Here is a 14,153-nt window from a genome sequence, read left to right as displayed (position 1 = left end):
GTCCAGTGGGTTCTGATCCGACCCTCCAGGAAGAGGAAACAATGTCCATCCCTACAGGGCCCTGCCCCATCCAAACACATGTGACCTCATGCCTGCCAGTAACAGAGAGATTGGTTGCGGGGTCCACGCCACATGAATAGGAAACCCCAAATGCCTGCCTGTCCTCCCCAGGCCTTTTTCACAGAGGAGTACATGAGGGACCACCCGGAGGACCAGGAAAAACTGAGCCGCCTCAAGGACCTGATTGCGTGGCAGGTAAAGCAGAGCTGGACTGGGGTGGGGTCACCCTGCCCCCTTCCTGTCCCCTCCCTGCTCCCTTCCCCTCTGCTAGCTAGTCTCTGGCCGGCCGGCATGGCCGAGTTTAACCTCTTCTCCTGTCCCTTGACTTTTGGCCCTTCTTCTGGATCCACATCTCCCACGAGCAGGCTTGCCCCGGAACTGGGATTTGGGACACTGCACCCTTGGGGTGCCGCACAGGTACTGGGCAGAGATGCTGTGCTGCATGTTGCTAAGACTGCTCTGTGGAATGCATGTGGAATTCAGAGGAGGTGGCTTTTCCCAGTGGGACTGAAATGCAAGCCAGGCCCCCCACCTGGCACGAGCCAATCAGATAATAGAAGATTTTGGCCCCCACCCCCACCTCCTGAAGCTGACCCAGTTTGTTGCAGATAATGCTCTGATGGATTATCAGGTTTGGAAAATAACTGAGGCCTTCGTTTGGTGGGGTTTTGGTCAAAGAGCCTGCGTTCTGCACCTCCAGAGTCAAGCCAGAAAACTTGGAAGGCGCTGTCCTTCCTGCCACCCTGCTTGTCTTTGTCTCCCCTCTATCCCTTCTCTCCTTGCACCCCGTCCCCTCCCTCCATGCTCCCCTTCTTCAGTCTCTGTCTTCCTGTGCATCTGTCCCTTTCTCCTTCTCTCTTACACCTTCCTTGTTTCTATCCCTCCTCTGTGTTTTGCCTCCCTCTGCCCCTCACATCTTACTCCTCTCTCCACTTCCCTCCCACCTTCTCCCTGTCTTTCTCTGTCTCCCTCTCCTGTGTTTTCTCTCCCTCCTTCTCTCACCCTTCTTCTCTCTCCCCCTCTCCCCTACTCCCTAAAGAAGACATAGTCCACCAGGCCCCCCACCCCCAGAGGCCTTCAAAGGACAAGACTCCCCATCCTTGACCATGAACGTGCTCTGCAGGGACCACTCAGCACCCAGAACACCAGGTGGGCTCCAGAGGGCAGGAGCTAGAGGGAGGCACGGAGCAGGGGGCAGCAGTTTGCAGCTGCCTGTCCTCCCTCCCTCCCTTCTTGCCAGTCACCATGCAAAGAAAAGCAAGCTATTGTGGTAGGGAGTTTTTGTTACTCTAGGGAAATCAGGGAGTGAGAAGCATTGGGTGCAGCCTCTTTTCTTAAAATAAGGATTCCTAAACCAGGTCCTTCTCTGCCTCTGCCAATTTATGCAAAGCGAGGCTTTAAAAATGAAACAGCAAGTGCTACACAGACACGGTTTCCTGAGTGCATTTTGTGTGTCTGGAATTTTCTCTCCTTCTTACCTTGTGCCACCTGTGAAGCCCAAACATCCCCAAGATCCCCAGCTTCCCAAGGTCATCATGCCCTTTAATACTCAAATAATGGTATTCTCCCTCACTACCCCCAACCTGGCAATCAGGAAGGCCTGGCTTTGATTGGGTCCCTTTCTCAGATATTTCTAGGATGTCCCAGGGAGGGCTAGCATGTCACAAACATTTGTTTGGCTGTTGGGTGTCAATTCTTAACCCATATCACTGCCTGGGCCTCTCCACTGGGTCTTATCACCTGGTAATGGATCTTCCATGTTGTGTCCACCACACCCGAAGCATGAACCTCAGCCTCACAGCACACCTAGTGCCAGGCTGTGCCTCCTAAAAGAATTCTATCAAAATCTTGGAGCCAATGGAGGGACACTAAAAAGAAGGGAGAGTTTGAAAGTATATATTAGCTGTTAACAGCTTCTAAGAGCCATTAGCTTGGCCTTTTCAGACAGCGGCCCCTAGTGGCCACCTTCTGGGTAACACATTCCCCTGCCTCTCCCACCCCACCCCACCGACAAGCCACGTTGTTACAGAAGCCCACTCCCCACCCGGTACCCCCAACCAAGGGCGCCATGTCCCTCCCACTCAGAGTCCAGGCACCCTAAGTATGGGCACTTAAAACTCAAAAGATGTTATCCTGCCATGGTGAAGGCAGCCTTGTTATAATATTACATACAGCGAATTAGCTCTCCTTGTCCCTGCTCTCCATTCATTCTTGAACCTTGTATTTATTGAGATCCTACTGTGTGGCCAGCAACAGAAATAGTGCTGGCCAAAATTAGTTCTGCTCCCTGACCTCTTAGAGCTTAATTCTAAATTGGATCCGAGTTTCACAAAGCCAGATACACTTTGGATTTTTCTCAAAGCCCAAGAACTTTCGATGTCAAGGGTGAATCTCCCTGCGCCTAGTCTAGCAACACAACAAAAGCCAAAGCTTTCCAAGTACTTTTTTGTGTTCAGGATTTCACAGATCTCAAGATTGACTGTTTCTTAATTTTTTTTTCTTTGTAAAGATTTTCTCTATATTTATCAGCATGGACAGATGTCTACAGTATATCCATCTTTTGAACGTGTTGTGAGACATTACATACAGAGGCCAGCTTGTGTCTCCAAGCCTCACTTGTAGTCGTTGCTGGTCTGCCCCAAGGCTGACCACTATCCTGCTTTCACAGTAATCATTTCCATGCTTCTTTAAAAATAGTTTTTACCACTCAAGCACTCACTCCTAAACACTGGAATTTACTTTTGCTTATTTTTAGCCTATAATACAAATGAAGCCACGCAGTATGCACTCTTTGGGTCTAACTTCTTTGCTCAATGATATGTTTGTAAAATGCATTCATCTGGCTGTACATAGCTATCATTCATCCATTTTCATTGATGCATAATATAGTCTGTACAGCTGGATTATGTAACTGCGCCGAAACATGCTTCTTTCTTTTTCCACGGATGGAGGCTTGGATTGATTGTAGTTTGGGGCTATTACAAAGAATGCGGTTCTGAACATCTTTATGTGTGTCTTTGGGGCGCATATATGCATAATTTCTGTTGGGTGTGTACCTAGGCACAGAGTTGGTTATAGTATGGACTTTTTTTTTTTTAAGATTTTATTTATTTATTTGACAGAGATAGAGACAGCCAGCGAGAGAGGGAACACGCAGGGGGAGTGGGAGAGGAAGAAGCAGGCTCATAGCGGAGGAGCCTGATGTGGGGCTCGATCCCATAACGTCGGGATTATGCCCTGAGCGGAAGGCAGACGCTTAACCGCTGTGCCACCCAGGCGCCCCTAGTATGGACTTTCTAGCTCTGGTAGATACTGCCAAACTTCGATCAGCATAGATTGGTTTTGCGTGTTCTTGAATTTCGTAGAAATGGAATTACACAGACGTACACAGATGTACACAGACGTACATGCTACACTCAGTGTGTACTACTGTGTGTCTGGCTGCTTCTCAACACAATGCCTCTGAGATTCAACCCGGTGGTTGCATATATCAGAGGTCTACGTTATGCTTTGTTTCCCTCATCCATTATATAATCATACAACATACTAATGACATAATAATTTATTTATCCATTCTCTTGGTGGACATTTGGGTTGCTCTCAGGTTTTGTGTAGTATGAATAAAGTTACAGTGAACGTTCTTGTTCATGTCTTTTGGTGAGCATAAGCGCTCCCTTCCATCAGTATGTATCTAGTACTGGTATTTCAGGCCAGGCATCTTTAGCCTTACTGGAGAAAAAGAAACAGTTTTCCAAACAATCAGCTTTGGTTTCTTCAATTCTCTCTACTGTAAGTTTGTTTCCTTTGTCCTCCATGCCTACTCTCACTTTTATTATGTCCTTCCTTTTACTCTTGTTGGATTTAATTTGCTGTTCTTTTACTAAAATCTAGAGATGGATGCCTAGATAATTGATTTCCTGTCTTTGTTAGTGTGTAAACCTCAAGCTATAAATATACCTCCATTCTTTATATATTATTAGTTTTATATGTGGGATTTCTATTATTATTCCTCTTTTTTAAAATAAAATCCTTGGCTTATTTCATGGTTGGAGGACCTTTTCTGTTTCTATATATTAATGAAACTTTTAAAAATGTTTTCTTAGGCTCTCTTTATTCTCCCTGTTTTTTCCAAGTTAGTTCACTTATTCCTCCCTTCCTTCCTTTTTTTCTTCTTGCCTTTTTGCTTTCCTTTCTATCTGTTGGTTCTGCTCTCTGTCTTTCATACTGGAGAGCCTCCTCCAATGTCTGGTGATCTTCACAGACTGAGGCATGAAAGAGCTAAGTGAAATTCTGTGTACCTGGGTGATGGCTTTGTCAACTAGATGGCATCAGTATTTGGTAACCGAGTGATCCACAAATGTCTGTATAATGGGCCATTTCCTTTCTCCAGCTACATATCTTTCAAACACAGGAAAGATAATCCTGGCCATGATGCTGCTGGAATTTGGGACTTGGGAAGTGAAGGGCTTCCTATCAGTGTGCAGACTTCCCTTTCAACCCCCTGTTTCCAGTCTGGCTCCTCATCCCTGCCCTCCGTTGTGCCTGGTAGCCTTAAGCCCAGAGTTCCTTGTTCTAATTGTTCTAGGGGATAAGCTCCTTCTTCTTAGGGAATGGGAAATATAACACTTGGCCACAAGGTGAAGTGGTGAGGACCTGGAGATCTAATTGCTCCTGTTGCAGAATTTCGACCTATCCTTCTGTGTTCAGCTCCACAAGTCACCCTGACTTTTCTGGGGTAACTGCTGCCTCCAATCCCTAAGCCCCTCATGGGTTCCTAGGACCAGACTAGCCTCTTCTTATCACTAACTCCCTCCTCTGCCCCAGGAGGTCAGTTGCCATCCTCCATCCACTGGACATGGTATAGGTCAGAGAAGATTTCAGTTGCTCATTCGCTTTGTCCTTTCAGGGATGTCTCCCAGAGAAGGAGGTGGCAGTGTCCTTATGTCAGCATCATGGAAATGCTAATTGTTTTTCTTCAAAATAAACTATATTCTGCCTCTTTGCACCCCTAGTCATGTCTCACTGGGACCACACCACTAACTCTCTCAGCATTCCTTCTAGTCGTGGCCACCGTGGCTCAGCTACTCTTCCTCCTGGCTACCGTTGAGGCAGCATCCCACTGACTTCCTTTGTTGATAAGTGAGTTTAACTCCCTCACATTGGTCACCTCATCCTCGTCCATCTTCCCAAGGCTTTTACGTCACCTTTGAAAACTCCCTATTGGCTAGTACCTCAGCGTATTAGCACTTCCCTGTCTATCTTCTGCAGCCGCATGAAGGATCGCTGGATCTCCCATGTTGTGAGACGATTCTGTGTTTTTCCTTTCAGCCCTTCTTTTCTTCTATCCCCCAGCTTCTGACATTCATTCTTTCCCTTTGCATTGCCCAGAGCTTCTTGGCCAAGGCTCCATGTGAGTGCCACAAAGCTTCCTCCCCTCTAGCCCCACACTCTGCCCCTCAGTACATTCGTGAGGGGGAGACTTTCCTAAACATATAGCCTCTAATGGGGGTCCGACCCTCCTAGGGGGCAAAGGTGGCCGGAGATGTTTCTCCCCTTCCAGAGCCAACCCCAGGCTGCAGCTTCCCCATTTCCCAGGGCTCCTGACCCGGTGTGAAGGTCTCAGAGGCCCCAGTGCCCTCGACAAGTTGTGAGCAGGCCAACGTGGCTTCAGCCACCCTTACCGGCCAGGTCCCAGGTTGCAGCGAGAAGGCCAACCTGTGGATTATCATCTACCGTCTTTCTCTCCAGATCCCTTTCCTGGGAGCTGGGATCAAAATCCATGAGAAAAGGGTGTCAGAGAATCTGCGGCCTTTCCACGACCGGATGGAAGAATGTTTCAAGAACCTGAAAGTGAAGGTGGAGAAGGAGTATGGTGTCAGAGAAATGGTATGCTTGGTCCCTGTGGCTGGGAGGGGTGAGACTGGTGGAGCGCGTGTGGGGAGTGGGCAGTGGGGATTGGAGCTGGCAGGGACCCAGCAAAGAAACCTGCCCTGGAGGAGGAGGACCTGATCCAAGGGAACCTTCCTGTAAATGTGGTCCCTCACAGTCACGCTTGGACAAGCACCAGGTGCAAAGTGAGCCCTCCGCACTTAGGGACTGCCGAAGCACCTAGTATGTGCCCAGTCTGACCTCAGCACTTGGCATCTATGACTCATTAAGTCCTTGCAACATGCCTGGGAAGTGGGAATGATTTTCAACTCCTCGCATCTCTTTTGGAGGTTCAGAAGCTTTAAGTAACTTGCCAAAGGCTGCGTAGCAAGTGAATATAGGTCAGAATTTTCACCTGGCTCTTTTGGCCTCCAAAGCCAGTGCTTTTGGCCACTGACAAGCTCTGTGTCATAAAGAGGCCGGTGCTCTGGTACTCACAGGGCCATCTTTACCCGCCTCCCAGGAAGTGGAATCCTGAAATATCAAGGCTGCGAGGTCCCATAGAAGCCATGGGGCTCAAGCCTCTGATTCATAGATTAGAAAACCGAGGCCCAGAGGGGGCACCTGAGTTCCTGAAAGAGTGTAGAGGTCAACCCGGGCCTCTTGTCTTCTGGCCCAAGAGTTTTACCACAAAACTAAGTTGTGTCTTCCAACCATCGCATGACACTGCAATGCAATTCTTTTTTTTTTTTAAGACTTTATTTACTTATTTGACACAGAGAGAGAACAAACAGGGGGAGTGGCAGGCAGAGGGAGAGGGGGAAGCAGACTCCCCACTGAGCAGGGAGTCCAATGTGGGACTCGATCCCAGGACCCTGAGATCATGACTTGAGCCGAAGGCAGACGCTTAACTGACTGAGCCGTCCAGGCGCCCTTGCAATGCAATTCTGTCATTAACTACTCAGCATTACGTCAGATCTCACAGGTTAAGGGCAAAGTCCTCCACAAGACTGCCCTCACTTCAGACACCAGGCTTCCCAAGCCACCTGCACTTCTGACCAACTGGTTACAAATTTGGGGGTTCCCTCAACTCCTTCAGGTTCACAGAATTCCCAGAACTCAAGAAAGCACTATGCTTACAATTACAGTTTTATGACAAAGAATACAAATTAGGACCAGCCAAATGAAGAGATGGAGATGGTGTGATCTGGGAGGGTCCCAAACACACAGCTGATGTGCTCTCAGGACACGTCACCCTACCTGCCCAGCCAGCACATCCATGTACGATTACCCACCAGGAAAGGCACCTTAGCTGGGGTGCTGAAAGTTCTTACTGGGGTTTTAGTACACAGTCATGAGGGGGTGACTCACTGGCCGCATGACCGAAATCCATCCCCAGCCCCTTCCCCTCCCTAGAGGCGGAGCGTCTAAGCCTGACCCTGTGAACCCACCGTTGGTCCCTCCGGCATGGCCTCCAGCCTGAGTCTTCTCATGAGTATCAGGGGCCCCCAGGAAGCATGAAGACACTCCTGTCCCTGGGAAATCTCAGGGGTTAAGAGGTCACCTCCGAGGAACAAGGAATAAAGGCCAGCCCAATTCTTTTCTAAAACAACAACCCCTTCGCTTGAGCCAGCCAGGAATTTTTGTGCGGACGCCCTGCTCTGCCCGGGAGCTCCGCCCTGCGCAGGTGGAGGCGGCAGCGGGAAGAGGAAGGTGGAGGCCATACCAGCCAGGGCCTGGTGCTAACCACCCCGCTCTCCCCGCCCACAGCCCGACTTTGAGGACAGGCGCGTGGGCCGGCCACGGTCGATGCTGCGCTCCTACAGGCAGATGTCCATCATCTCTATGGCTTCCATGAACTCTGACTGCAGCACCCCCAGCAAGACCACCTCTGAGAGGTCAGTGCCTGTCCCGGGAGCCCCCTGCCCTCCTGCCCACCTGTCCCCGACCCCCAGCAAAGCCTTGCTGCTTCTCCTTCTGCCCCAGAGCCCACCTGTCTACCACCTCCCTACCCTTCCGCTTCAAAGCCTTTCCCTAGCTGGTGCCTCACTAAAACCCTCGTGGCCACACTGTGACGCTGGTCTTCTTAGTGCCAGAGAGGGAGTCATTCGAGGTCCAAGCCCAAGGTAGCTTTTCCTGAGGCCCCAGCAGGACTCAGCTGAGGCTGGCATTCTCCCCGCCTGGCAATCTCTGCGGCCAGAGCTCCTCCCCCAGCCTGCTTCAGTCTGGCCTCTCCTCCCCTCTGCTGGGGTGCCGCCCCCAACTCCCCACTGCAGAGCTGCCCCTTCTGCACCCACCCATCCCTCTGCAGGGGAGGAAGGTGCTCCCTTCCCCCAAGACAAGCCTCTCCCCTTCCACTGTCCTGGGGTCTTCCACTCCACCCAGCCCAGCTCCACTACTCTAAGGCCGTGGTAATGTGAGCCGAGCGCTCTCCACATGCACCACTGTGCTCAGGGGCCCTCCGGCCTCATCACGTGGCTGTCCTGCAAGGTCCCTCAGACACCTGCATTTGCTGAAAGGAAAGGATGGCTCAGGGAGGCTGAGTGATTTGCCAAAGGCATTCAGGAAAAGGTGTCAGTGCTGCATTTGAACCCAGAGCCACGTCTAACCAGGTGTCTCTCCTGACTGCCAGTCTCTTGCTTATGGCTCACCTTCAACTTCATTTTACTCTCTATTTTGAATGTTTGCAAATTAAGCAAGCAGCTCCCCAAACTCGGCGCCCTTAGCTGATCTACTCCGGCCCCTGTGGTGACAGCTCAGCCGGCCGGAGTCCCTGCAAGGCAGTTCCCCTGAAGCTCTAACTGCAGTTTCTACTGCTGCCCTTGTGCCCTTCAGCTTTGACCTGGAATTAGCAACTCCTAAGACTCCAAAAGCGGAGCTGGTGGAGACGATCTCCGTGGGGAGCACTCTGCCGGAGGTCAAGCTGCGGAGGTCCAAGAAGAGGGCCAAGAGGAGCAGCGTGGTGTTTGCGGACGAGAAGGCAGCAGCCGAGTCGGACCTGAAGCGGGTGAGCAGGGGGGCAGGATGCCTCTAGCACTGTTAGCACATCTCTGCTGCACACCGGGCATGCCATCCGGGGCCCCCAGACGAGGTCCCGTGGGAGCCTCGCGTTCACAGTGAGGTAGGTGCAACCACAGCGCGTGAGAGCAGGGAGGCGAGGTGCGGCGGGTGTCCACACAGCCTGACGTGCCAGAGCGAGGATTCGAACCCCGGAGGTTAGATTCCAGCTGCGCATGTCTTTCCCATCATGGGGCAGACGGGAGAAGCTGCCTGAGTGTGGCACTCAGAGAGCGGGAGAGCAGCCCTCCCGGTGCTGGGCCACGTGCTCTACGTCTCCACCCGGTGTCCCTCACCCAAGGGCCATTCCAGCGTCAGACATCTCAGACCCTGCTGGACTCCTCCAGCGAACCGGCAGCCCAGCTACAGATGCAGAGATGGACCCTCCCTGCCCTGACTTTGGGTTTTTGTCTTAAAACTAATGACTGTGTAGTAATGAAGCTTGGGGTCATTGGGTTCAAATCTTAGCATCCCCCTGAAAGAGAAGTTTGCTGAAGGAATTCTTAGAGCCTAGGAATGAGGAGGGATTAACCGTACTGGCGAGGGAGGGTGCCAGATGAAAGGGCAAGAGTCTGACTAAGAAGCCTTCCAGTAAAGAAAAATCCTGCACACACTTCCCAGTAGACCTCAGAGGCCACTCCTGCCCGGGGCCAAGACTGGAAATAAGTCTCCATGTTTTACAATTCTAGGGGGTATCATTCACATGATTGTCTAAATGAACATCCCCCCAACCCCTGGAGTTACACAGTATGCAACCTATGCAACCATACATGGCAGGCTAGCATGGAATGATACAAAAGAAACTAAGTACACAGAAGCCTTGCGAAGCCCTTATCACTGACTTTTCAAGGCCGGGAGCTGCCTAATGCTAAGCCTCTATGGTGTGTGTGTGTGTGTGTGTGTGTGTGTGTGTGTGTGTGCGTGCGTGTATGCATGGTGTGTTTATTCAGCTTTCCAGGAAGCATGAGTTCATGAGTGACACCAACCTCTCGGAGCATGCGGCCATTCCCCCCAGGGCATCCATCCTTTCTCAGATGAGTTTTGCCAGTCAGTCCATGCCCACCATCCCAGGTATGCACCCTGCCACCAGCAGCACCAGAAGGTACAGAGATAGCGGGGCCACCAGCCTGGGGGGTGGAGGGCGGGTGGGGACTGTATGTATACAGCAAAGGGGCCAGGCATCCTGGGGCCAAGAGGCCCTTGTCCTCTAAGCTCTCATCACCCCTCCCCCCACCCTTCTGTAGGGGAAGCTGACCTGCAAGCCCTATCTGGGCCTGGGCTGGAGGCCTGTTGTCCCTCTGGTCCTCAGGATTCGCTGGGAATCCACTTGCCACACCAGGTAGCCCTACATTCTCAGTTAGCCAGGCCTCCCCACAGGCCAGAAGCCCTGTGTTTCCTTTTTCAACCTGAAACACTATTTCTGGAACTTGTAGAAATTGCCACCACATCTCCAAGTTGTCAAGTGTTTGATTCATAGATGCTACCTATTTCGGCCACCACTTCCTCATCGTCCAGGGAGGAGCGTAGCAGCACAAAGATGGCCATTCCTACGCCACAGAGGGGGACCCTGCAGCCTTAACGGGGACGGGCACACCCAAGATCGCTGGGTCTGACGTGCTGCTCTCTCCAGTGTCAGCCACTCTGTGCCAGGCTTTCTGCACCCAGAGTGAGGGCAGAGCAGCAGGACAGACCAGCTCTGCACTGTGGAGCTCAGCAGGCAGATCTCAGCAAAGACACCTGCCGTTTCTTGAGTGCTGACCACCACCAGGCCCTGTGCTAAATTCTTCATCTTTGATTTACACCTCAACACATAGCTACGAAGTAGCTGATGCCATTAGCCCCATCGTGTGGATGAGAAAACTGAGGCACTGGGAATGTCAGTCTCCCGCATGTCACCAGCTAGGAAGGGGCAGAGGCTGAGTGTAGGCCAGGCCCTCGGCCCCTGGAACCGTGCCCTTGACCCCTGCCCAGCCACACCAGGCAGAACAACCCCTAAGCTGTGGCATCTGGCCAGACACACAGTCGTGTCACTGTCAGCCTCTCGCACCAACACAATACCTTGGAGGTCTGTGCTCTTGTCCACGTGTTACCAGTGTCAAAACCAAGCATCAAGAGGTAGCTAGCTGATCTGGTAGTTCTGTGCATCTCTGAGCTGGGAGCTGTAGCTGCCAGTTCTCCCCACCAGCTCCTGCCTGGGGAAGATGAGAAATCCAGGCTCCTTGTGTAGAAAGGCGGAGGAAGAGTGAGCTCGCATCGTCTCCCCACCGTGGGGCAAAAGGCCACCTTCCTTGAGGAAATCAGGGCCCCTGCAGCCAGGGGGCTTTCCCCCGGGTCCCCCAGGTTTCTAGCTCAGAAGCCCCAACAAGACTTTATTCGGGCCAGGCGGCAGGTCCCTGCCCAGGGTGTTGGCAAGCCATGTCCAGGAGGACAGCCTCAACAGCCCCCTTCAAGGCAGTAAGCAGGCCTTCCCGCCTCCTGCCTGGCACCACAAAATGTCCTCCCTGGCTTCTGTCTCTGTCCCCCAGCTGGTCTCCTGCCTGCCTCCCCCACGTCACCCTCCTGTCCCTAGGGCACCGCCTGTCCTCCGCCCACCCACTCACTCCTCTCCGCTCTCCTTCCAGCCCTCACGCTCTCAGTGGCAGGCATGCCTGCAATGGATGACGCCAACTCGTCCCCCCGCCTTAGCCAGACCTTCTTCCCTCTCTCGGACGGCGACAAGAAGACGCTCAAACGGAAGAAAGTAAATCAGTTCTTCAAGACGATGGTGAGGACCCAGATGGGTGGAAAGACAAGTGTATGTGGGAGGGGGATGGGAAGAAAGCAACACAGAGAGAGAAGATGGAGGTGGGAGAAGGCAAGAATGTGTGCGCATGCACACGCATGCACATTTGCACACTCCTCGGGGGGCATGGTCAGGGCCTGCAGGGGTTGGGACACTAGCCAGAGATGCTTCCTCTGCAGTTCTCCTCTTGGGCCCTGGTCTCTGAGCAGGACTGACCCCAGCAGGGCTGCAGGAACATGCCAAGGGGAGACACAGGGCCCCTGGAACCTCAACGGGCACCATCCTTTGGCTAAGTTGTCCTTTGGTGCACCTGTCAGCGCCACAGCAGCTGGCTATCTTTGGAAGCCAAAAGTGCTTTTTAATTTTTTTTTTTGGAAGAGCTTTCCTATTCAACTTATATTACAGAATCCTACTAATTAAAAGTTAGTTTCCAAGCCCTGACTTTTCAAGTCCCATCTCCTATTGTTACTTGTCGGTCTGTACTCCAGATAAAAAAAAGTCCCGTTGACACTTCTGTTCCTCGAGATGATATAAGGTAGAGCTCCGCTACTCTAATAATCGCAAGTTTACCCTGAGCGTGCAGTGAGGCAGGCACCGAGCTGAGCACTTCGCAGACCTTGTGCAACGTGACCTGCCTCTGCCCCTCGAGGAGTTCATACGGCTCGCGGAGTGAGGGCAGCGACTGGCCCACGTCCCCACAGTGCAGGAGACCGCAGAGTCTGTGCTGGAACCACAGTGGGGTACTGCCTCTCTGTCCACAGTCAGGGTCCTGCTACCTCACACTCGTGGGTCCTTGGGCAGGGGTCCCTGTGACTGGGACTAGGAAGCCCTGCTTTGGCGCTCATGAGAATCCCATCCTGGGTGTGTGTGTGTGTGTGTGTGTGTGTGTGTGTGTGTGTGTGTTTATTTTCTTCTCCTACAAAGCTGGCCAGCAAATCTGCTGAAGAAAGCAAGCAGATCCCTGACTTCCTGTCCTCGGACCTGTGAGCCGCTGCTGACCAGGGCTGCACAAGGGGAGCCGGAGAGAGGACTTTCCAGAGGAAGAGAGACATGGTGGGACATTGAGGCCTCCAGCAGGGGAGGCATCTCCTTCTAGTCGCCCTCCCTCTGAGGGAACAAGGGCCGATCTGGCCCCCAGGGATCCAGGTGGCAGGTGAGGAGGCCCCCGCCTGGATTCTGGGCTGTGCGAAGGAGGAGCCAGCAAGGACGCTTTCTCCCATCACACTCTCCCCGACATCCTCGGCGCATTTTTTATAACTCGGTTTCTTAGGTATAAGGAGCTGTATTTTATTTCATTTTTTTAAAGTGCTAGCACTTAACAGAAAAGCCTTTTAAATATTCTTTTATTTTATTTTTGGTTAATAGTTTTGTACTTTACATTTTTTAATACAACCAACCAGTCTTTATCCTCGCTGATCTTCTCCAAAGCATTGCTGTTTTCTTACTGACAATAAAAATGGGTGCATGGCTTCATTCAGCCTTGTTGCATAATTCTGTCAGCAGTATCCCTGCAGCCTGGAGAGGGTGGGAAGGCAGGCCACCCAGGCCCTGCCGTGATGTTAAGGGCACCATGGCTCCTGCCTGTCGCTGTTAAGGGCACCATGGCTCCTGCCTGTCGCAGCGCCAGATTTGCCTGCCTCGTCCATGCATCCCCCAGGAGTCTTTCTCCATGATCCCACTTCCTTAGGGGCTGAATGCTGGGGTATAAGGATGCCAGAAAATTCTGCCAAAACCTTCCTCAAGGTGATCTTCATATTACCTCTCTCCCCTTCTGGAAAGGGATGGAAAAACCACCCAACTAAATGCTTAAGAGTTAAGAAAACAGTGGATAAGCGGTCCGGCCTTTGGATTTTGTCACCACATCAGAAGTGGTAGCTTTTCTTGGAGGAATCCCACACTTCTCAGATGTGACCCAAGGAAGGTGAGGAGCTCCTCTGGACAGAGAATAGAGCATGGAAGCAAAGGCTCACCTCCATAGTCCGAGGGAACTGTGCAGGGAGGTCTTGGCAGAGGTTAAGGACTCCATCTGCAAAAGATGTCAGTATTGGGTGACACTAAGTGCACGGTAACATGGGGGCTCTGAGCTAGAGCCATCTAGAGACGTGGAGTGGACACTCAGTCCTTAGAGACAGGGTCCTGGGGTAGTGAGAGATGAGAGAGAAAGATGGTAAGAGCTCAAATTGATTGGACTTGACTATCCCCAGCACAGTGTTACAGACACGACAATAATTAGCTTCCTATATCAAGATTTAAGAGGGGGGTACGATTATTACCCAGATGAAGACACAGAGGCATGAAGTGACCTGAGATCATCCACTTGGTAAGTGGAAAGTCTGGGATTCAAACCCAGGCAGCCAGACGGGAAGCTTGGCTTTTATCCATGACC

The 14,153-nt window shown here is 51.9% G+C and overlaps 1 protein-coding gene across 1 annotated transcript in view; it reads left to right on the top strand.

The window, feature by feature from the left end:
- Positions 1-13,244, top strand: part of LOC100465628 (dedicator of cytokinesis protein 2-like) — a 101,231-nt gene extending 87,987 nt beyond the window's left edge. The window contains exons 19-25 of the mRNA XM_034656750.1: positions 172-255; positions 5,809-5,946; positions 7,699-7,826; positions 8,764-8,935; positions 9,936-10,056; positions 11,607-11,749; positions 12,692-13,244. Coding sequence (XP_034512641.1) covers positions 172-255; positions 5,809-5,946; positions 7,699-7,826; positions 8,764-8,935; positions 9,936-10,056; positions 11,607-11,749; positions 12,692-12,754 — 849 coding nt within the window. The 3' untranslated portion in view covers positions 12,755-13,244. The remainder of the gene's footprint in view (positions 1-171; positions 256-5,808; positions 5,947-7,698; positions 7,827-8,763; positions 8,936-9,935; positions 10,057-11,606; positions 11,750-12,691) is intronic.
- The last annotated feature ends 909 nt before the right edge of the window (positions 13,245-14,153 follow it).

This window comes from Ailuropoda melanoleuca, chromosome 3, assembly GCF_002007445.2.
Source record: "Ailuropoda melanoleuca isolate Jingjing chromosome 3, ASM200744v2, whole genome shotgun sequence".
NCBI classification, from domain to species: Eukaryota; Metazoa; Chordata; class Mammalia; order Carnivora; family Ursidae; genus Ailuropoda; species Ailuropoda melanoleuca.
Note: the sequence above shows the minus strand (reverse complement) of the source record. Positions and strands in the feature narration are given on the sequence as shown.